Genomic DNA, 23988 nt, shown 5'->3' with positions numbered 1-23988 from the left:
TATTTCAGCACTTTCAAAAACCACATAAAAGGCATATTTCCAAGCTGGCAAAGAGCAATATTGCATTCTTCTGGCTACCTGTAATATTAATATATCATAAAGGAAACAATCTTACTCTTTTTCTCTTCCTTGCTATTGAGAGAACTTATTTGCATGAAAATACCAGCAGGAAAGATGAGATAAACGAGAACTGACTTAAAAAATGCCTTCATATCAGTAATTAAAATTATTAATGGAACAAGGGCAGTGCTTGGACAACATTTAATAGAAAATTCTTCAGTTGTCCAGGTAAGACTTTACAGGGGGAAAAAAAAAATGTAATAAACTGAGAGATCTTGTATTTTCCTTGTGGTTTTTCAGAGTATAAAGTACTAAAACTGGAAATCTCATAAAGACACCAGTTCAAACAAAGAAAAGGAGACAATCCTACAGAGGATTTATTTACTCTCTCGTGTAAATTTGCAGTTCATCTCATTAAAAAATGCTCATGGAGTATAGTCATCCTAGCCTTTTGCCTCTGAGAAGGTTGGGCATGGTATTTTGTTCAACACTTAGATAAGCACTTTATAAGTGCTTTTTTCCCCCCAACACTTTATAGGAACACACAAAACTGAACAGAAGTGACTTACGTTGTTCATACTGCCTTTTACATACCACTAGGCTTTATGTCTAAATTCTTCCTCTAGAATTATTCTCTCACTGGCTGACCCCAGTAACAGTTCCCCTCTAAATGCATATTGTTTCACAATTAAAGCTGAATGTAGTTGTTTATCTGCAATTAAAAAAATGCCTTTTTTTTTTTCCCCTTTGACTTCTGAACTATTTTCTGTCAAGCAACAAGAGAAAAATAAAAGTGATGATGAGCTGTAAGAACACTAGACCAAAAAAATCTGACAATATTTATGGTTATAATACTTGCTGGAAAATCTGAGCAAGGGCACTGGAAGAATTAGAAATAAAGAAGGATGCCAGCCACCTGCCTGTGAAATTTGGCATGAAAATATATATGCCTGTTATAAAATTTGTAGTTGTGTACTTAAGACTGGAGTTTTGCCAGGTGTTTTTCTCAGCTAAGCACAATGTGAAGCAATATTGATGTCTAGCAGGCTGACACTGCAAATCTCAGAGCTTCTTTCTATTTTTCTTTCCACAACAGAAATACCTTAGTTTCCATGTCTACATAAAAGGTGCCTCTAGGGATTAACCTTGAAAATAGGGTTTTGATCTTCTTTCTGTGACTTTTACAACAGAAACATGAATTTATGCAGATTATTGAATTGTAAGACTTGGGTAGTTAGCCCTGGTAGGTATTGCCAAAGCTGCCAATAATTTTAACATGTAGCATAGAACTGTCTTCACATAAGAAATGCATCCATCCCCTTATTCTTAAGAAATTAAGTGAAGAGCTGTGGATTTTGGAGGCTGGCAGGTAATCTTCAATGCATTCAGTTAAAAAAGGTCAATCACCTACCCCAGGACGTGTTCCTGGACATGATATCTCATGGAATGGCTTTGTGTCGAGCCAGACTGCCGAATAACCTGGCTGCTTTCTATAACGGGGCACAACTGCAATCAAATGATGCTAAAGCTATTTAGAAACATCAAGAATGGGGCAAGGAAGGGGGGTAAATGAAAAACTTCTGCGTTGTATCAACATACAGTACTATACACAGCACCAAATATCAAACCATTAAAGCATTGTCTTGTTACCAGTAGTGCACTGCTTCATATCCAGCATGAAATGAACACTGTTCACATACAGACGCTGCTTTGTGCTAAGGGGTAACCAACATATTACAATTAATCAAAATTGCCTGTACATCCAGTTCAAAAGATGGAGATACTATTGAAGTGTATCTGGCATCGTATTCTTTTATTGCTGGTAATTGCCATATTGTCCCTGTAAAGAAAAGAGAAATAAAGATGTTGGAGAATAGTGTGTCAGGGGTTTAAAACAGGAAGTTAGATACTTTCTTTTGGTCTATGGATTTTGAAAGACCCACTGAAGGATCACCAATCTGCCTGCACCAAATTATCAGCGAGCTTTCTATGTGGAGCTAACAGCTAAATCTGCTTTTTCATAGCAGAGATGTAGAGTTTACCTGCTCGTAGCCGTAAGGCCTTTGTTGCTGAGCGGACGGGCCCGTCTGGGAAGCTCTGTAACTTCCATATTGCTGCCCCTGCCCCTGTTGGTAGCTGGAATACTGTGAAGAGGCTCCTTGTGCAGGACCTGAGAAGACAGTGAAATGTATTACCATGGCTTGATTTGCTTATGGTTAAATGTAAAATGTGATGGTAACAAAGCTCTATGAGTGCAAACTGTGAGTAAATTTTGCCTGGACCTCCCCTCCAGCTTTAGACTGGGAATATTCATGCTGGTCACAGTGCTGGTGACTTCAGTTTAGGTTTTCAGTTTTGCTCAGAAAATTTTACATACTTTGAAGTGAAATTTGGATTGGCACAGCCCAGTATTACCTAGATGCAAGCTACCTGCCTTTTATTTTAGTAACAACTGTATGTTTAACTCCTTGTTTTAACCTGGCTGTGCCCTGTAAGCACTGCTGACCAGGCACAACCTCTGAGAAATCTCTTTGATACATGTAAATTAGACACACAGCTGCATGGGGATATTGATTTCCTTTCAGTTGTAATGTGTGTATAGCAGCCAGTGTGCACTTTCCTTTCTGCATTATTGGTGGATTTGTATGAAGGAGAACTTTTATGAAGAGGAAGCCAAGTTTTAAGGTCATAAACTGAATTTTTGGTTCAATTTCACAAAATTTGTCTGGTCTTAGTAGTCCAATCTACTAGTGCTGCAGAGTCAGCTGCTGATTACTTTCTTGGCTTTTTAGGCATGTGGGTTCCATTTTGTGTGATCTTGCATTGCTAAAGTGGGTTTGCTGTTTATATCAATATCAGTTCATTGACTCACAGATTCATAGAAGGGTTTGGGTTGGAAGGGATTTTGATTTATCCAGTTTAGTTAAACTTGACAGTTCAAGGTCAAGTACTATCACATCTGGAGATGAACCAGAAGTCACTTGCACTGAAGCTAGCATTTAGATTATTCCCATCTCTCTGGCATGTTTCTGTAATAAATAACCTGCAATGGTTTCTTTCTCCCAAAGCCTAAGGAAACATGCAAGCAGCCTCCAATTGGTCAGAAAACTCAGAGTCTTGTGGTGGGAGTGGGGAGATCTGCCACTGGTGACCGGAAGGGTTTGAAAGCTCTGTGTCAGTGTTATCTACATGTTCACAGAACTTCCACTTCTGTTTTCACCTCAGTCCCTCACCAAATAATAACCCCCACTCTGATGTTGGAAGAAATCTGCATGGGGGAGTAATGATTCTCTGAACTGTTGATGTTAGTGTCTCCTGTCACTGTTAGATGTGAGGGAGGTCTGAGAATCCAGGCAGTGATCTCGGGCAGACACTTAGCAGGAAGTCAACATGAAGCAAAAGTATCTTCTCTAACTTTGCAACTTTCTTTCGAAAGCGAGAGGGATTCAGCATGCTAACATAACAGTATGGAATGTAGTGATACACTGAGAGATGTTACTGCCCAGAATCCATCCTCATGCCACTCTCTTTGGCTAGTTTTGGTATGTAGATGTCCAAGGTTAATCAAGGAAATAGCTTAAAGCATATTTTAGTTTAGGATTGGAGGTGTCAGGATGAAATACTGCAGACACTTGACTGGTCAGTAACAGTTTTCTTACCATATCCTTGTTGTTGTCCTGGGTAACTTTGTTGATTTGGGTATTGCTGCTGGGAATATGTTTGCTGTTGTGCAGCTCCCTGTTGGTATCCTGCCTGCTGCTGGCTGTACTGGGAATTTCCTAAAGAGGGAAAAATTGAGAAGTTTGGTTGTAACTGAGGCACATATTTCACTGTGGATGAGAAAGAAACGAAAGCTGTGAAGAGCCTTGGTCTGAAACTCACAGACAAGTACTCTTTTCTGACATAGGTAATTGCATTTTGCCAATGAGGATGTTTATTTCTTCAGTGGATTTCAATTCTTTTGAACAGGAGAGAGATGTTTATTTATAGACATCAGTAAACAATCAAATGCAGCAGTTTCCCAATGGATTTTTTTTCTTCTTTTACCCCAGGAGTGTTTCAGAAAAAAACCCTCAAACTGTCACAAAGATAAGGATGCCAGGGTAAACAGCTGGCTTCCCAAAAAGCTCTCCTACTGCACTTCCTTCTAGATAATTATGTTTATTCATATGTCCCAGAAAGACCTAGCTAGTTGTTACTGGTAGTTTTTTAAACACCTTTGATGAAAATTCCATTTGCACTATCTTGAAACAACAAAATGAATTCTACAGAGGACACTGCTTTTCCTAAATGCCACCTGGCTGTATCATAATTAAGCTCATCTTTTTGCAGCTAATTCAGAGTTCAGCTATCCTAATATTGTCACCGAGTTTACTGATGTGCTACCATTAAGAGGTTTTTAATGGCAAAATTGTTAGCTCATAGCATTGCTGTTTTTCGAAGATCAGTTTAATTTAACCCATTGGTTTTTGCAGTTTGTGAATTAATTAAGATTGCTGCTGTATTAACCAGCATGCTTTCTTACTTCAGAGAATTTTCCACCTATGGCTGCTATTTTTTTTCCAGCTCTGAACCCTATTCCTAACTATAGCACATTAGTTTATCTCTCTCAGCATAACCTTTTATGTTAATGCAGCCACTTTTATTTGCATTATATAAAACATTTGTTAAACAATCTTGCAGGAGAGGAGGATACTGATATCCTGGAAATCTTTTCTCCTACTGCAACAAGAGTTCACTACCCATAGCTGTAATTCCAGCTGGCTCAGGTACAACCAAGGATAATCTTTTTAATGGATATGGGGCCACACAGAAGTTGTTCGTGATCCCCCAGTGCTGCACAGCACAACTGCCTCACAATGCAGCTACTGACATGAGTCTGAGGCAGCCTCACTATAAACCATTAAGTCATGGCTAAGTAGGAGTTAGTGATGCAGAAACTGCAAGTAGTATTTTAGACTTTCATAAGCATTTCATTAGTATTTTAGGGGATTAGAGCTCTGGTTTACAAAGATTGCCAATGTATTTTCCTACCTCCTTCATAATAGTGTTGTGTAGAGTCATCAAATGACCTGTCATAGCTCTGCTCAGTATAGGATGACTGCTGATAGGCATAATCACCATGTCCTGCAAAGAGTGGTCAGATATGCATTGTTAATATAACTAGAAATATATTGCTGAACACCATATTATGAAGCTGCTTGTGCACAAAGATGAGGCTAAGAGGAAACACAGACTCCTCAGGTACGAGGCCAAATACATGGCAAGAAAAGACACCCAGGGATAAATCTCCTGTGTTCATTAATCCATACTTGGCTTTGTGCTCTTTGAAGCAGCGAGGATAGCAGGATGCACTGATGCGTGTGTTTGTGCACCAGCCTCCCATGCCCTGGGATTAGAATTTTCTAGCATTTAAATTGGAAATGAATTGTAATGGGTTTGCCATGCCCTTGGATGTGGCAGCCACCCTGGTCTCCAATTTATCAGTGTCACACTGACTGCAGCTCAGAGGAATTACCATCTGGGTAGTATTGCTGATTCATGGGTTCTGAGGAGCCTTGCCCATGGCTGTACTGTTCACTGTAATATTCTTCCTGACCCATGTACTGCTGCGAGGAACCTGCAAGGCAAAGACAAGAGAGAGCAAACTGAGCCCGGGCACTCCTAAGGGATAGCTTTTTCTTATCTGTTTTTTCTTTAAGAAAACAGGGTTTACACCTGAATAAGCAGACAAGTTACCTAAGTTGAGAGTAGTTTCAAAGGTGTTCTGCTCATGAGAAAAAGGAAATACACCTGTACTCTCAGAAATGGTGCGATGGTCAGAAACATGTCCTAAGCTCACTCACTCTGTGGCAATTCCAAACTTGATGGCTACATTTCATCTACTAATCTGAGTTCTTAGAAAGCTCAGTAATGCATTCCATGCTCAAGAACCCAGACAGAATTCTATCTATTTTAATTAATGCATGAATTTGTTTCCTAGCAACATTCAGGTTATGTTAGAATCGGCCTAGCAGCTTCTTTACCTGTTAGAACTTTCCCCAGACAGGTCTTAGAGCAAAGTGGTTATCCTCTGGCGTTTTCCTCCCCTTGGCCTAATTTTTCATACTAATTGCTGGCAAACTATGTCTTCTTTGCAGAAATGTTCTGAGTGTTCCTTGTTAACTGTGCCACATTATGGCTGGTACAATACCATTTGAAACAACAGAAAAGATTACCAGTGGCTTGAGTGAGCTGTGCATCAAATCATCTTTTCATTAGAGATAGATGATCCCTTCTAGAAAGAATTATTTTCATAAATCCCTTAAGTAGATATATCTTAAAAAGAGATTAAAGTTTGCCTGATGGTCATGATTCAAGGTTTCCTCTGTTCCTGGATGGGATTTGCTGTACATAAACATGACTTGGAACTCTTGTTGATTTACCTACCCCACAGGATGGACTGAACGTGATCAATCTCCTAATTAACTATCTCAGTAATCCAGTAGTAGATCTTACCTTGCTGTGAAGCTCTGTAAGGGCCCATTGGTCGTTGCCCCATCATGCTGTTGCCTTGGTTGCTCTGACTCATCATGGCAATGGAGGACTGTCCCTGGTAGTGCTGGCTGCCACCTTGTGCCGAGTTGTAATGTGACGTTGCTGCTTGCTGGTGCATCATGGAGACTACAATGTAGATGGAAAATACTGTTTTCTGACAGGATGTGACACTTTTCTCCCTAGTCTCTTTGGAAACAAGTTAAAACCTTTAACTAACATGCACCCTCATCATTCTGTGGATTTTCCACAGGGGAAGATGTTTTCCCAATACATGCATGTACCTCTTCTGCACTGTGATGTAGAAAGGATGTTATTGTGTGCTCAGTTCTTGCCTTTTACTTCAGTAAGACTTTTAAAAATGCATCTAGCCTTGATTATTGTTAGGTTATTTAAAAGAATGCAATAATCATTACAGTAGGATCTAAGAAAGAAATAAGAACTGATGCATGTTCCTCTCTATCTCCTGCTGCATTTCGTTTCTAATCAATTCATTCATTGCTGCATTTCTTTTCTAATCAACTCTTTCTTCTACTTCCACCTTATTAAATACCTGATGATTATACAGTGTAAATAAACTGACATTCTAAGATTTATTTGATCTCTAAATTTCACATTGTTGGAAAGAATTCTTAAGCATTGGACCCCCCATTCAATACTCAGTAGCAAACATATTACAAATCAAGGGATTGATTCCAAGTTGTGTGCTTGTGTCTCTATGTCCTGCAAGCAGTGTGAAGTATCAATGAAATAACAAAAGTAGGGCAGTAATGCACAAACAGCAAATGTGTAACACTCCTTGGCAGGCCCTTTCAGCTAGGATAAAGGCGCTGCTCAGATCCCTCCTACAGTAGTGGGATCTGCTGCCAGGGCATATCAGATAGTACTGCTGCACTTTTAGCTCACCCTCTTTTCCCCAGCTCCTTGCTAACCACAGCAAGGTGGTGTGAGGTAAAGCAAGTCTGAAACTGCTCTGACTTACATTGGGGGCTGACACCTTGGCATTCAGAGATGTCTTAAAGCTTTCTTTCCCTCTTGAATGTTTGTGGCTGTCTAACGAAAATATTTACAGAACAAATTCATGTGTGGTAAACCTTTGAGGTCACTGAAAAGTCAAGTTGGCCCAGAAGGAGGAAGAAGGAGTTTACCTGGATTAGACTGCATGTTGATGTTTGTTCGAGAGACATAATTGCCTATTGACCCCTGGCCTTGCATTGGCACATTCTGAGATGCAGGCACTGTATGGCTATAACCAGGCCCAGTTCCATGACTGCTGACAGTCATACTCAGAGAGGTTGTGGGCATAGTGTTCTGGCCTGACTGCTGCATAGACACGTGATTAGGACCTAGAAAAAAATAAAGAGAGCAACAAGAAAATCTGTGCTATTATTGGCAATGTCCAGTGACCATTAAAGCCCTTGCAGCCTTTCTGAAACACCCGATGAACAAAATTTTCCTCCATTATTCTTTTATCTACAGACAAATTAAAACTGCCTACTGCAGTGGGAGTGAGCCTCCTCCCTGGCAGCCAGATCCAGGCTGTACAGAACTGCAGACAGGAAGAACAAAAACAGCAGCAATGCCCTACAATCAGTTCCTTGCAGGCAGCAGGACAAATTCCAGTAATTTCAGATACTCCAGAAAATGCAGGGAGTTTGGAGTGTGTCCTTTCCCTGCTCAGTGCTGCTGTGGACTCCTCTTCCCCTTCACACAAGGGAACAACAGGAAAGCACTGTAGTGGCTGAGAAACACTTTGCACACTTCTGCGTCCATTCAGCTCTCACAAGTGTGAATTGTCTGTGCATATTTATCCACTGCCCAACAATATTTGACTGATGTAAAACAATCTCTCAGACTCAAAGTCTCTCTACACATCCAGACTGCTGTGTCACACAGCATGACTATGCTAACTTGTCTCTACCTGGCACAGAGACAGAGGTGGTAGAGGCTGGCAGCCAAGGGGAGTGTCCCCAGGCCCGGGGTGTAAAGGTGCCATTCTCAGAGTGGGCACTACCATCAGAGCATGTGCCATCACTGCTGCTAACTCGGCAAGCTACAGCACTCCCAGTCACACCTTCCTTCTGAACTGTAGCTGTGTCCTCAGTCTGGCTTCCAGTGCATTGATATTCCCACTCTACAATACCTGGCACTACCCAGGTGACAAATTCTCAGTGAGAGGGCAGAGAGTGAACTGCCTTGAGATCCCCACAACTCAGCCTGGGCTTTACTACTGCGCTAGGGCAACAAGAGGTAAACTTGCAATAGGAGGCAAACTGGTCTGGCTGCTTCTTTCTGTTCTGCAGATGACTCAAGTCTTCAGGACTGCCACTCTGGTTCTTTTAATCAACACTAAATTACTAAAAAGAACTGGAGAGTGGGGAGCAACTTAGAAAAAAACAGAAACAATATCACTGAAAATGGAGATTCCTAGTAACACAAAACAATGCTTTGACTGACTTATTAGAATACAAACACTATGCAATAGTTCTTTCAAAATGAAGGGCCCAGATAAAGTTAGTAAATTCACTTCACAAGCTGTTTAAAGCAAGTCCCTCACCCATCAGTTTCAAAGGTACTATCAGCTTGACCACAAATGGCTTTTCAAAAAGTCAGGAGTAATTTCACAGCTTGCATCTGCTCTTGAGTCCTGCTGCCAAGGCCTGTGATTTTACAGTCAGATATTTCTATTTATAGGAACCGTTTTCCCTCTCTGTCACACTGGGAAAGCCCCACAGGAGAAAAAAAAAGAAGTGATGAAAGAACTATGTACAACAAAACAAGTAGGTTATTCAGATCAGAAAATGCACAGAGTAAAAATATATATATATATATATATAAATGGTTGCTTTTAATTAGCTTGGTTTAGTTGCAGGAACAAAACCAAAGAGACAAAGCTTATTGTCTTATTGATATGAGATGCCCGTGCAAACTCTTTGGCTATGAGAATCTCTGCAAGCTTCTGCAGAGGACAAAGACTGAAACAACAACAAATTATTTTTACAGAGGCATGTATCCTGCAAGGTCTTTGTAATCTGAAGGCTGGGTTGTGTGGTTAGTCATGCAAGCAATTCCATTTTTACCCTGCCTAGCCCCACCACTTTCAAGATAAAAATAACACAATATCTATTATTTTGTGCTAGAAACTTGGATGCAGCTCTACTCAGTGATTTTCATTATACATTTTAAACCAAATGTGTTTAATTTCCCCTGTAGAAATACTAATAGACTGGAGACTGGCAGAAGCCAACATCATTACTGACTGTAGCCATTTTGTGATGATTTCAGCATGTGCCTGAAATCCCCATATGCCTGAAAGGTGAGTTAGGAGAGGTCTTTTACAGCTCTCTAAGTATATTCTGCATTAATGATTTAGTTGCCAAGCAACAGCAAAGCAGCACAAAGGGGACTGAAGCTCACCATTGCTAATCTGACTCTGCATGAGGGAGGAAGGAGGCAGGCCCGTCCCAATCGCATCGCTGAGATTGCTCTGTGAATGGAGAGATTGGTTGGATGCACTCTGAGTCATTCCTCCTGGGCCCAAGTTTATGTTTTGCGTTGGTGGCTGCAAATAACAAGGAGGAGAAGCAAATTTTTGGTTAGGTTTTTAATTAGAAAAACAATAACCCCCAGATTAGCTTGACTATGACTAAAAACTGCCTCAGCTAAGTACGTGCTGCCTTTGCTTTTAGGGCTTGCTTGCATAAACCTCCTTCTTCATTTGACTACACTGTGAATGACATCCAGCTTGGTGTGGAGAAGCCAGCAGGGAGCACAGTAGAGATCTTAAAATTGTGCTTGTTACAGAGTCTGGCTTCTGTGCCCATTCTTCCATACTCACATGAATTTCATTTTGTGCTGGTCAGAACATAACTGCTGAGGGGAGATACATTAGCAGAGGCAACACAGGAGCATGTTGACAAACTGACTGTTGTCAAGCATAAAGCTATGGTGTATTTTGTGTGGTACCTCCAAAATCAATCCATTTAGCAAGAGTAACACGGTGTTTAAAGATAACCCAATACCCAAATGCTGAGGGGAATTTTTCATAGCAGCATTTTTTTTTTCTCTTGAGTAAAGAATACAGTAAGAATAGGTAAAGAATAATGGATCTGGAACAGAAGGAGGCTCTTCAGATCTGTGCCACTGCTCCATTTATAGTATACAGAATTTGAGCTATGGGGACAGAAGTTAACACAAATGTCCCAAATCATGCATTTTAAACACAGTAAAAGTAACTTTTGATTTGGTTAGTGGCCTACTTGACCACTCCAAAACTTTTAGCTGGAAGAAGCCTGGTTTATTGCCAGTGATCAGTAACAGAACCAAAGAACATTTCCCTCTGGCATAGTCAATGTATCTGATAGTAGCACTGGTACTTACAGCAGGAAGCAAGGACTGCATATTCTGGTTAGAATCTGCTATTGTTGCCAAGTAAACCAGGTTTCTGTGCAAGATTTGTTGGTATCTACAGAACAAGGAGCAAAGCTTGTTTGGAAAGGGTTAACAGTACAGAACATTCCAAACCCTTAGCTTTTTTTTCCCAAATTATTATTAAATTACATTAGCCCACTTTTCATCTGTCCTAATAAATAGCTACAGTGATGACCTCTATCTGCACTGTCATGCTGTTCACCAAGGATCAGCATGTTCAACACCTCTTTTACAAATGGGTCAACATGGGGGAAGGGAGAGGTAAAATACACTCTGCTGTGAAAGCACTTTGAGTGAACTGTGAGGCTGGGACCTGTCTGTGAGAACTGACACCCGTCAGCTGCTCTAACGTTTAGCCACTTTCTCTTTCTCTCTTTAACAAGGGTCCTAGTAGCAATGAAGTTCCAGAACTCCAAAAATCAAACCTGTTTGTCCTGCCAGCAAGATGAGAAGAACAAAATCTTCTTCAAGAGTGCTCTAACTGGAGTGTTTGCTCAAGTAAGCACTGCCAGAACCATTTACACTTCTTCACAGTTCTTGAACTGGAAAAGCTCATCATAAAGAACAGGAGAGCTTCCAAAAGCAATCCAACAGCTGTGCCACTCAAAAAGGTGAAGAGGCAAAAATTTGGAAAAATAGGGAAGGTTCCAAGAATGCAAGAGAAAATTATTTTTGTAGCATGAGTTGTCTCCTGATAAGGGGAAAGCTGCTGGGAAGTGGGCAGAGGTATCTTTCCTTGGCAGGCTTTTGGAAAGTGCAGCTTTGTGGGTTTGACCCCAAGTGTGACCTTTCATGGGGTAAACTGGCTATTATTCCTGACTGAGATTTAACCCCTAGAGTTTATAAAAGCATTTTGCTTTCAAGATTAGGAATAGTAAACAGTGGCACAAACTGGCATGTCTACATCCCTATTGGTTTAGCCCTAGATAACCACAGGGCTGATCCTTAACATTTAATTACTTTCTGATGAAGATCTGTTATTAACTTGGCACCTGATTCTGCTTGCATTTAGTGAACCTGCATACAGCAAGTGATTCAATAACCATCATTATTTTGAGTTATTTCAATAAATGATCTGTTAGAAATATTGTAAATACTAAATACTCAAACACTTCAGTAAAATGTTCCAGGACCAAGCCACATTTCTCAATGCAAGTGAATCTAACAAAAAAATAGTCCAAGTATTTTCTCAGTGATCAGTGAACAGAATTGTTCCCCGGGAAAAAACACACCAAACATTCCTAATGTACCCCAAAACTCACAATACTCACTGAGTACATTCTGCAGTTTTCCCCTTGCTCTGATAATCCATAATACATTGTATTAGGTGGTGATTTTCATCTAGCATCTGCATAAAAGAAATATGATCAAAACACATTACTATGAGGATCTAAAGTCCCGTGCTGGTGTGATGCTCCACATTCACCCTTCTCGGCAGTGGAAGGTGCTTGTGCAGTTTTGTTGCCTTGGGATATTACAAAATGCCTCCACGTGACTTAGTTGAGCCACAAGACTGTGCTTTTCACATCGTTTAGTTGTGAACAGCTGTCTTTGAAGGAGGCAGCTCAAACACCCACAATTAACGGACTTACCTTTTATGCTCCTTAAATAGCAGATAGATCTTTATGCTGAAGAAGGAAAACACTTTCACTTAGAAATATCTCTGTCTCCTTCTAAAATATCACCCAACCAGAACTCCAGGTTTGACTAACATACCTACTTCCAAATTACAAAGACACCTTCCAACAATTTGAACCTATTATTTTCCTGCAGAGGAGTGGGGTGCAGACTGCTGCACAGGAGTGCAGACTGCTGACCCTGATGGAGTAGAAAATAGGCATTGCTGGATCTACTGAAACCACATTTGAGAGAATTACATCCCAGTATGTCCTTTTGGATTCTAATTAATTCATGGAGAACTTAAAATGAAAGCACAGAGTAATTGTTGTCAGTTAGTTGAATTGTGTCAGTGGCTGCCAGCTTGGCTTCACTCAGTAAATTTTAGCGACAGACTTGTTCCAAGATCAGAGCTGCTGGACAAAATGACCACTGACCTCTATTTAATGAACTTGTAATACAATTAAAAGCTTTAAAATATCCCTTGATTTGGTTGAAAATTTCATATACAATAGTTTGTCTCCTTCCCCAGCTCCCCTGTGAATGAAGCAAGTTTTCTGCAGGTGATGGGTGCAAAAATAACAGCAGCATTTACAAATTTTGATCTGCCTCTGGCAGAAGCTGCCTACATAAAGCAGTTTGTAAGCACCACTGCTATTGAGTACAAGATTGGACCTTTGAATCACTGTATCATCAGGATGGAAGAATTCTTGAGGGAAGAGTAATGTTTTCATATGAATTAAATGTGGATTAATCTGTGCAGGTACGTGCTCTGGTCAGTACAAATTCCTGACCCGCTGAGATGCAAGGGGTGATGAGGAAAACGAGCAGAAGAGTCTTTGTGATGCGATTGCAATCTAACTGGTCCCTCCCTTGGAGAACTCAGCTCATCCTGCTTCTGGCTTGTCATTTGCAAGCTGATCTTCACTTTGCTGGACACCCTTGTCCATCACAAGCTCTGACTGCTGGCACTGGCAGCGATTCCCCGCAGCGGCTCCAGCCAGCGAGGTCTGAGCAGCAGAGGTGCTGCTGTGGCCTGCGCAGCAGGTCGGACGCTGCTCTCCAGCGCTGACAGGGGACGTCGGGATGGTGTCAGTCAAGAATCCATGTTCTCCTGCATGTGTGCCTGTGCTCACATGGCAACCCGAGCACAGCATATCATTTTAGGGGAAAATACTCCCGCCTGATTCACAGTGCAGCTCTTTGTTTCCTGCTCTGTACTTGCTGTTGGATAGAATTTTCACCTGTGTCACTGGAAATTCTGCACAGAGAATTAGCAAAGAACACAAACCTTTTCTTTTTCACTTTCCACAACAGATACCACTGGCAACATTTTCATATCCAGTTATGATCTGCACTCAACAGCAAGAGTCCAAGTGACATTACAGATCTCTTTGTCAGAAAAGGGCTATGTTTCTATAGTTAGCTGAAGAACATTTTGCTTCCTGAAAAGGCAACTGGTAAGAGCTCATTTCCCAGCTTAAGTGGGGGGAAAAAAAAAAAAGGACCAGGTTCTGATCTCCATTACACAGAAGAAACTGAAGTTTGCTGCCTTGTAGATGCTATTTGATGAACTACTTTAAAGCACCATCATTGCTACTGTACTGTCAAAGCTCCAACTTCCTCCATGTGAAATCTGTTTTAGGAATAGTTGATACTGGAATAATAACAGCTTTGCAAGGCTATCAAAATTGAGTTAATAAACAAAAAATAAGCTGCTTATATACTACAAATGCAAATCAAAATAATATTTCTTTCAGTGAAATTTGTATGTGTACTAAAGTGCTAATTTTTATGAAGATTTTTTTGAGTTCCTAGCCCAGCACCTGCTCCTTCTCTCACTGCCCCATTTCTTGGCTGCAAAGCCCACCCAGTTCCTGTGCCTGCAAGTCTCCCCCTCAGCATCACAACTTGTCAAAACAAAAAACACTGCCAACAGCCCAACAGTGATGAACAGTCCTGAAGTAACATGCCAGCAAATGTACCCAAGACGGGAAATGTTTTTACACGTTATTTGTAATGAAATAATATTGTGAAGCTTCCATAAAGTTTATGAATATGCAAAAAAGGAAAGGGCTTGAAAATCAAACTGGAGATACTTTGGCTGCCCTTTGTCTGTGGCTAGTCACAGATTTAAGTACAAACTGCCTGAATTGTGACATTCTGTCCTAACCCAAACCAGCCTGGAGGCAGGAGAAAAACTTACCCACTGAGCCTGAAATATTTCAGTACTTAAACCAGTTCACAATACCACATGTGCTGCAAGAGCTACACGAAATGGGCTTAGTTTCCAAACAGTCTCCTGAGATTCCAGTCACCTGTTCAGCCTCACTTGTGGCATTTTGTTCTGCCTTAATCTCTGTTCTGTCACAGCCTTACACTGAGGTTTTCCCCCCTCGAAGTCATAAATTAGCACCAGCTAATGGCTTGGCTGCAAACCCCACTGATGAGCAGTTAATTGCCGTACGAGCAATGACACTTCTTCACTGGTCACTACAGGAGGACCACGCAGAACATACACACCTGGCTGCCACCACACTGCACAACTCCGCATCAACAAAACACCTACGCGGTGGGGAACGCGTCAAGAACACGGTAGGAGTACAAATGACAAATAGCGGTCAAAGTAAAACCATGCATGTTCTTTATTGACATTTCCAGCCTCTTCCTCACTGACCGTCACCTGCTGCAGGAGGAAGGGGTATCGGGCATGTGTGCACAGTCCCTGCTGCCAACCCTGCGGAATAGGAGACAATAACTTCCCAACTAGGAGCCTTCTGCTCTGGCCTCCACGAGAGACCCACGCAGAGGTCTCCTCTCCAGAGAAAATATTCCCAAACCTTTGTTTGTCACTAAACATCAATAAACACATCACAAATAACGGCAACAGTGTACGAAAAATACCGGTGGTCGGTGCTCCCTCTATCTTCTGAGAGATTAAAATTCTGCATCCCAGTACAAAAGAAAACCCTTGCAAATCCAGTATTTTATTGTATTTCATTTTGGAGGTTGGCTTTTTTTGAGAGGGGGCAGAAGCTGACATACCATCAGAAATGAATCATGTATTTGCAGATTTTATTGCAATTTCCCGATGTATTATTGGCAGCTTTCCTCCCCTTTGCGAGCAGCAGACCCCGTTGCCATCCCAATTTTATTCCCCAAGTCCTCTCGCTCTGTCTTTGCAGTGATCTGAACACCTTTGCTTTGTTCCACCTCCTCCTCCTCCTCCTTCCCCCACCTCTCTCTCCAGCTGTCCATCTCTGCAGCCCTCGCAAATTCACTAGTTTTCCTGCTCGCCCTAGAAATCATCCTCCTTCCTCCGCTGCGGGAGCATGGACGGAATAAACGTCTAGAATTGTCTGTAGAAAAGCATGCTCTTTTACCTTCTGGATAGTTTGCTGGGTGACCTCCCCTTTGCCTCTTGGGCGAGCAGAAGCAAAGGCAACCGACATGGTGGGGCTTTTTTTATGTGTCTATAATATATCGGTTCCCGGCTCTAATAATATTGTTATTATCTGGCTGCTATTGCCGTGCACGGATTCTCCGCAGTGCACGGCGAGGGGAGCCCGGCGCAGATGGTACGATCTGCGCCCCGCAATCAGCTGCCGCCACCGCAACCCCGGCCCGCCACGCACCGCCCTACCCCTGCCGCCCGCGCCGCCGCCTCGGGGCGGGGAGGCGGCGGCGGCGATTTGAGGAAGGGGCGGGAGGCGACCGCCACGGCCCCTCCGCCGCCTCCTCCCCGCCTGCCACACATGGTGCGTCCCTGCCTCCGGGCTTCCTGTGGCAGGCGAGCGACGGCTCCCTGCCTCCGCCGCCAGCCGCCAGCTGCGTCAACTGCGTAGGGCGGCCGCCCTCTACGCCAAGTGCTCCAGAGCGAGGCTGCCTACGCCAGCTTCGTAGCGCGGGCTTCGTACGCCAAGAGCGCAAATGGAGTCCCACCTCCCGCCCCTGTCTCCGCGCCGGGCTTTGGGAGTGCAGCGTACGGAGTTGGCGTAGGGGGCGCCGTCGGCGTGAGGCGGGATGGCGCGCAGCTGCGGAAGCGGCGGGCGGGGATGAGTGTGCTCTTTTGAGGGAGGCGGCTGGTTCCGGCCCCGCGGGGACGCACGGGCGGCAGCCATGAGCTACGACCGGGCCATCACCGTCTTCTCCCCGGACGGGCACCTCTTCCAGGTGGAGTACGCTCAGGAGGCGGTGAAGAAGGGCTCCACCGCGGTGAGTGAGCGAGCGCGGGGCGCCGGGCTGGCTGGCAGAGGGGAGGCCCGCAGTGGGGCCTGCCCCTCGCCGCTCTCCCCGGCCTGCGGGCCCATGGCACGAGTGGGACCGGGCTTGTGGGGAAGGGTGGCTCGTCACTCTGTGACCTGCCTCCAGAGATCTGTCTTGAGGCTGTAGCAGCGTTCGGGTTCGGTGCTGGGTTTGGAGCTGCCTTAGCAATCACCGTTTTCTTCAGCGTGGATGCCGTGCTGTCTGTAAAGCTCTGGCTCTGTTTCAGGCCATTACCGCGCGGTTATGGGAATGTTGGGAGTTCTTAGGCATTGAGCCACTGAATAGGAGGCAGGGTATAGGTGAGTGTTCCTCCCATGGTCTTGACAGCCATTGCACTCACTGGCTGCTCTCAGCCTGCAGGCCCTAGAAGGCAGAGTTAGCAGAGCTGCCTCGGAGGGGAACAAAGCTGCAGCGATCCCACAGGAGAATAACAATCCTCGATTTCATTATTCTGCATGTGGTGAAAACGGTGGTATTCTGCATGATGCAAATTCCTAGTGGATTGGGGAACGTGGCAGTAAAGGCATGCAGAAGCAACTTTCTGCCTCCTGGCTTGCAGTTGTCCCAAGCTTTTGCTCAATGAACTGTGGATTTATTTCTTTATTTATTTTGGCGAGAGAAAATTAATAATACCCAAGTAGCAAAGTACCTCGAAGAAAACTTACTGCCTTCAGGATGGAAATAAACGTAAAAAGATGTAATGCCATCACACTCTGAGAATCAGTGGGAATGACTGTGAAAGAAGTCAACGTTTTTTTCTCCTTGATGTTGGAAAACATATTCAAAGTATGAAGTAGGATGGGAAAGCAGCAAGCTGCTGATAGGCTGCTCATAGGGTTTTATTTGGTCTGAACTTCAGAGTTCAGTGTCGAGTTCTGAATTGAGCAATACCAATGGACAAGTTGTAGAAGGAGTTTTGATATTGAGCCTGCTTCTGGGGCTGCAGTATTGGAGGGAGTTGGGGAAAAGAGGTAAGAGGAGTGAGAATGCATCCCTTAGAAATGACAGGGATTTAAATTGGTGTAAGCTGATTATGAAACTGCATCTAACGCAATTTTTGTTACATCAGTCTGACTTCCAAATCCTGACTTCCAAGTTGAATTGCTGTCCAGAGTGTGGGGAGTTTGTGTTGGTTTACTTGTTTCAGCAAAGTTTGCAACTATTGGGTTTTTAGAGCCTAGCTTAACTTTTTCTTTCTTCTCCTTTTAATGCATTGAAGGTTGGAGTTAGAGGGAAGGACATTGTTGTTCTTGGGGTGGAAAAGAAGTCTGTGGCAAAACTTCAGGATGAAAGAACTGTACGGAAGATCTGTGCTCTGGATGACAACGTCTGCATGGCATTTGCAGGTAAATGAACCCTTCAAGGGGGGGGGTGGCAGTTAGTGGAGCACCTTTAGCTGTGTTTATGGATTGTGAGAACATGAAATACTTGGCATAACTGGTTGAGGATTATGGTAAAGGAGTATATTTCCATAGCTGCTTATTCTTTCTTAAATAGGAGTATCCTAAGTGGATAAATGGAGAGAGACAGCAGTCTAGTGAAAGGAAATAGGTGTTAAAAGTTACTGAGGTCTTCTAGGTTTAAAGTGAAGGTCACAGAACTGATGTCTCATTAGCACATGCATTCTTTTAAATGTAGATCTAAATTTATATGTATATAGTCTCTTAGTATTTTAATGTATATAAAATTAAATATTTAAAACCTTCTGTATGAAATACCTATTATTCATACATATCACAGGAGCTATAAAAGGTATTTGTCAGTTATGGGGACTTCCAAAAAAAAGCTAAATTTTTGCATAAAACAGAGGAAAAAAAATCTCCTCTGTTCTAGTTCAGAGCCTCCTGAATGGACAGCTCTGGGTTTGAAGCATAAATACTCTGAAGCCACATTCTTCCTGTTCCAGATACCTTGATATCCATTGTTCAAAGCTGAAATTGGAGGCACGAAAGTTAAAAAAGAAAATGGAAAGAAAATAGATTTCAGAAGGTTTGTCCTCTCTTTGAGTAGTTTAGAATCATAGTGTCAGTAGTGCCTGAAGGGGAGATCTGCTTTATAGCCAGCAGAAACAATGGTGTTGAGATTTGGTGTGCAGGACTGATGGGCTGAGAGGTTTCTCTCTGGCTCTCTCAGCAAAGGGTTGAGATGCCTGCAGGTGAGTTCACAGGTTTGCAAAGAAGTTCCCTAATGGAGACAAGGTTGTAAATGAAAATGGAATCATTAACTTAGTACAATAAGAAATTAATTTTAATTTTTTTAAAGTTCATAATCATTTTTGTTACCTAACATCACAGAGCTGTAGCCTCATCAACTGGACAAGATTTGATGTGCCGGTAGAGCTGGTGTATAGTTAGGGTGATTGCATGCAAAACAAACCCAATGTATGTGAACACTGAGATTGCTTTGCTACTTTGCTGTTAGGTGGAGTGCTGCCAGTCTGTCAGCAGTACTCTGCTTACCCTTTGTTATCACAAATAGGGAAGCTGTAAACTAAGTCCTCTGTGTGTTTTGATACATTGGCTTCTTTCTGTTGCCTTAAAATGCCTTTTTTTGTTCAGCAAACCTGAGAAAGTGTGATCTTATTCACTGTTCTCATTGCTGTTGACAGTGACCCTGTGAGTTTCAGAGCAGGGTTGGTGGCTTTATTGTGTGTATGGTAAGGAGCATGAACCTGAGAGCCCACTCTTGTTTCAGGGCTGACAGCTGATGCCAGGATAGTTATAAATAGAGCCCGTGTGGAGTGTCAGAGCCACAGGCTCACTGTGGAGGATCCTGTCACCGTGGAGTACATCACACGCTACATTGCTAGTCTGAAACAGGTACGTTGGACCACATGGAGGCACTTAAAAACATGTCCTGACCAACAGCACTTCCAGAGGAGTATATAAAGTGTCTGTCTGGGCCTTGTTCTGCTCAGATGGTAAAAGTCAGCGCAACAGTGTGTATTGTGGGTGTTTATTGGAAATGGGGATGCAGTAATAGAAAAGGATTGGTTACTGTTGGGGTTCTTTCTCCCCAAGATGAAGAAATTAATTAGTACTTGTAAGGACTGCGTAACTGTGTGTGATACCATCAGGAACACTGCTCATCTACAGCTCTAATCACTTCCACAACCATGGTGCTATGTTACTCTCAAAATGTCTTCAGGGCTCCTGTTCTTCTCCTTACTAAGCCACTGCAGGGAGGGGTAGGAGGGGAGCAAATCAGTGCAGTACTTAATGTGCTTTTCGCCGGGTACTCAGGAATTTCACATAAATGACAGGGTCAAATCGCACCAAACTGAGTTCTGTGATAAAACTTTCTTTGCCAGTGCATTCAAGTCATGCTCAGCAACTAGTGGGAATTAGAACATTTGCTTATGCCCAGACAGGTGTTACTGTGGTGATGGTGATAAGTGTCATTCCCGTAGCACTCACTAGCCTGCCAGAGCAGAATGCTGCTCCCTAGAGTTTTCACTTTGTTCCTTTACAGTAACCTCAGGTTCATGTCTGTCATTCTGACAAGTTTGCTATTGCTTTAACATGGTTACAAACCACAAATCACACAGCCTATTCCTGCTGGGGTGATGCTGCAGGCATGGGGCCTTGTTCCTGTGCACTTCTGGTGTGCAGTGTGGCAAGGACTTCGCCAACCCCCTGTGACACTGTTGCCAGTTATTGCCACAGAGGAGGCCCTGCTTTCCCATGGAATTGGTGCAAATCATTGGAGAAAAACTCTGTCCAGGTAGTGTCATCTAATTCCCTAAGTGTGCTCATCAAAGCACAGTGCTACACCCAGCCTGGCAGACCTGGCTTTGTGCCTCCAGCATCACCCATCAGTGGAGGGAGATGTCCTGAGAGCTGAAATCACACAGCAGACTTCAGTGGGTGTTTAGGAACAGGGTTGAACAACCATCACCTCCTACTGCCTTGCTTAGAATCTTCTGTGATACTTCAACTACCTGAAAGAGGTGGTAATGAGGTTGGGTGATGGTCTCTTCTCCCTAGGGACAAGTGATGGGATGAAAGGAAGTGGCTTCAAGTTGTAGCAGGGGAGGTTCAGGTTGAGTATTTCACTGAAAGGGTTCACAAGGCCTGAAACAGGCTCCCCAGGGAGGTGGCTGAACCTCCATCCCTGGGGGTCTTTAAAAGCCACATAGATGTGATGCTGAGGGACATGGTTAAGCAACAGGCTTGGTAGAGTTAGAGAATAACAAGGCTCTGAGCAGCCTGATGTAGTGGAGGATGTCCCTGCTGACTGCAGGATGGTTGGACTAAAAGGACCTTTGGAGGGCCCTTCTAACCCAAACTGTTCTGTGATAATGGTTGGACTCAGTCTTGCAAGCCTTTTCCAACCAGATATTTGTATGATTCTGTAAGACACCAAATCCTAACACATTGATGGGAAGAGCCTGCTAAATCTTTCTAGTACTTTTCCTGTTTGTTAACTCCTGCAGTGTCTGCTCTAGAATGTGTTCAGAACCACTTCTGAAGTGTTTCTTCTTTCTGTCAGAGGTACACACAAAGCAATGGTCGCAGACCCTTTGGTATCTCTGCTCTTATTGTGGGATTTGACTTCGATGGAACCCCACGGCTGTACCAGACTGATCCCTCTGGCACATACCATGCTTGGAAGGTGAGTTGATTCTGTCTCTTGTGGAGAAGTAATGAAATACTTGTGAGTTAGTGCCTCCTTTGAAGAGGCATGGGTGTAGAAAGGAGAACTTGCTGGCCAGATGGTGCTGGCTCTCAGCTAGAGAAATCATTAATGATGGCATTTAGTGAGAGTGGCAGCCTGCAGTTCAGCTTTCCTTGGGAAGTTTTGTCCTGTGCCCAAAAAACCATCTGTGCCTGAGGACTGTCTTTTTGTGACATTTGGGCAGTGACATGTGCAGTCTTCTGATCACAAAATGGGTTCAGATTATGTAATTGCAGGACTCGTATTTCTTGCTTGTTCTGTAGATGAAGTCTTTCTTAAATGTCATCATCCTCTTCCTTTTGATGTTCCCAGGCTAATGCCATCGGCAGAGGAGCCAAATCTGTGCGTGAATTCCTGGAGAAAAACTATACTGATGAAGCCATTGAAACAGATGATCTGACCATTAAACTGGTCATCAAAGCTCTTCTGGAGGTGAGTGTTTTGCTGCTCTGACCTCACTGTCTGGGTGAATTTCTCAAAGGAGAGCACATGAAAAATCACATCACAGGAAAGAGCTATGAAAGAATCTGTGAAAACTACTTGTTGCAGGCCGTAGGTGTGGGGTTAGTTTGAGGCTCAGAGTATTTAAGGTAACAATTTCTGTTCCTTACCCAGAATGTCCTAGCAGCTCTCTAGGGAGGGAAACAGACTTCAGTTCTGGGCCTTAAATGCACCAAAGATGTACTATAACCCAGATGTAGTATAAACCAATATATAATCCATTTTGTATTGAAGCTTAAGATCTAGAAGAGAGTAGCACTTGGGGGTGGAATGAGATGTTCTTCAGGCCCCCTGCTGCCAGCAGGAAGACCTTTATTTTTTGAGGGTTACAGTGCTACTGGAGTGAAGAGCTTAGGGCTTATGAAGGAAATACTCATACATACCCTTTACCTTCTGTGACCGTTTGAGGCTGTGCCTTTAAGAAAGGGACAGTGCTGGACTCAGAAGGGGTTTGTTAATGGATACACTCCTAATACCCAAATCTGACTCTCTTTCAGGTGGTGCAGTCTGGTGGGAAGAACATCGAGCTGGCAGTTATGAGGCGAGAACAGCCACTGAAGGTACTGCCTTTTGTCCCTTTGTAGCTGTTTCTGTCCTTGATCTGCCCTAGCTTCCAGCCCTTTTATTTCCCATTCTGCCCCAGCAAGGGCTTCTGTTTACTGTTAGTAGCCAAGGACCTTGTGTCCAGTCAAGGTTCCTGCAGGCTGGACAGCCAGCAGTTTGCTTTCCCCTGGCAGAACTGGAACTGCTGCAATTAAAGGCTTAAGTTGCATTAGTGTCTTCAGGGTCACCTGTTGTTTCTGTTTTAGATCCTCAACCCTGAAGAAATTGAGAAATATGTTGCTGAGATTGAGAAAGAAAAGGAAGAAAATGAAAAGAAGAAACAGAAGAAAACATCATGATGAAGTTTAACTGCTTAGCTGCTTTTTAATTCAAGTGATGGGTTACTCTGTATAGACACCATGTAGGCATTCCACTTACTCATACTGTGCCCCTCTGGAGACCTACAATAAACCTACTGATTTTTTTTTTAAAGCTGTTATTTTAAAACAATCTGTCTGTTCCTTGGATTTTGATCCTCTGAGATGAGTTGGTTGGCTACAGAGCAGCAGTGGTGATCCATTAAAGGACAAAGATTCTGTCTGCATTTTTTCCTGGGACCCTTCACTTTAATGATTCTCTTTCACAGTCCCTTTGCATCTCCTGTTTTTATGTGGCTGGCTGAAGGGTTGTGCCATAGCCTCAGAGCTAATAGGAAAGCAAAAGCATTATTCCTTAACTTGTGTTACATTTGCATTTAAAGGGCCAGCATTTGGGCATCGGCCCTGCAGCAGGTGTCAGCTTCACCCCTGCAGGATGGTATAGAGGTGGTGGGGTCTGGTTTAGGGCATGAGAACAGTGTGCTGCAGGCATGGCATGGCAGCAGGGGTGCATGACTTGGTACTCACATAGACCATGCATGATTCATCTGGTTCAGAATAACATGTTGCTGTTGTTGCCCATGAGGAGATTTACAGACCAGTAAGTAACTTGTGCTAAAAATAACTCAACAAATGTTACATACAACATTGTGAAACCATCCAGCTCTGCTCCTTTCTCCTTTTGTGTTGCACCTCAGCTGCTTTTGCCCGGTTGCTTCTCCCAGTCCCAGCAGTTGTAAGCCCATTCTCTCTTCCTCTGAGCAGAGGGAGGTGACTGACATGCTGTAAGGGATGTAGGGACCTGGCTCTACTGCTGGGGACCAGAGTGGGGAGAGGCAAGCTCTCTTCTGTCATCTACTCACTGCATACATTAACACACAGAATGTAATAAACAGAAGTCTAAAGGTGTCAGGTGAAAAGTGTTCACTCAGATACTTTATATCCAAGCCCTGGAGTTGCGGGTAAGAACAAGGACTGAAAG

General features: G+C 43.2%; 2 protein-coding genes across 2 annotated transcripts; one reads left to right on the top strand and one right to left on the bottom strand.

The window, feature by feature from the left end:
• Window positions 1-355: 355 nt before the first annotated feature.
• SS18L1 (SS18L1 subunit of BAF chromatin remodeling complex) lies at window positions 356-16384 on the bottom strand. The gene is made up of 11 exons (XM_009909966.2): window positions 16026-16384; window positions 12297-12373; window positions 10975-11059; window positions 10012-10156; window positions 7743-7940; window positions 6559-6723; window positions 5579-5680; window positions 5095-5187; window positions 3720-3839; window positions 2103-2230; window positions 356-1900 (listed from the first exon to the last, which is right to left on the bottom strand). Exons 1-11 carry the CDS (start codon window positions 16092-16094, stop codon window positions 1874-1876), a joined length of 1209 nt encoding a protein of 402 aa, XP_009908268.1. The 5' UTR covers window positions 16095-16384; the 3' UTR covers window positions 356-1873.
• A 291-nt stretch (window positions 16385-16675) lies between these two features.
• PSMA7 (proteasome 20S subunit alpha 7) lies at window positions 16676-23121 on the top strand. The gene is made up of 7 exons (XM_009909985.2): window positions 16676-16857; window positions 18128-18254; window positions 19603-19727; window positions 21400-21522; window positions 21898-22017; window positions 22584-22646; window positions 22896-23121. Exons 1-7 carry the CDS (start codon window positions 16762-16764, stop codon window positions 22986-22988), a joined length of 747 nt encoding a protein of 248 aa, XP_009908287.2. The 5' UTR covers window positions 16676-16761; the 3' UTR covers window positions 22989-23121.
• Window positions 23122-23988: the final 867 nt, after the last annotated feature.

Source organism: Dryobates pubescens, chromosome 26, assembly GCF_014839835.1.
Source record: "Dryobates pubescens isolate bDryPub1 chromosome 26, bDryPub1.pri, whole genome shotgun sequence".
In the NCBI taxonomy this organism is placed as follows: Eukaryota; Metazoa; Chordata; class Aves; order Piciformes; family Picidae; genus Dryobates; species Dryobates pubescens.
This window is presented reverse-complemented; position numbering and strand designations above follow the sequence as displayed.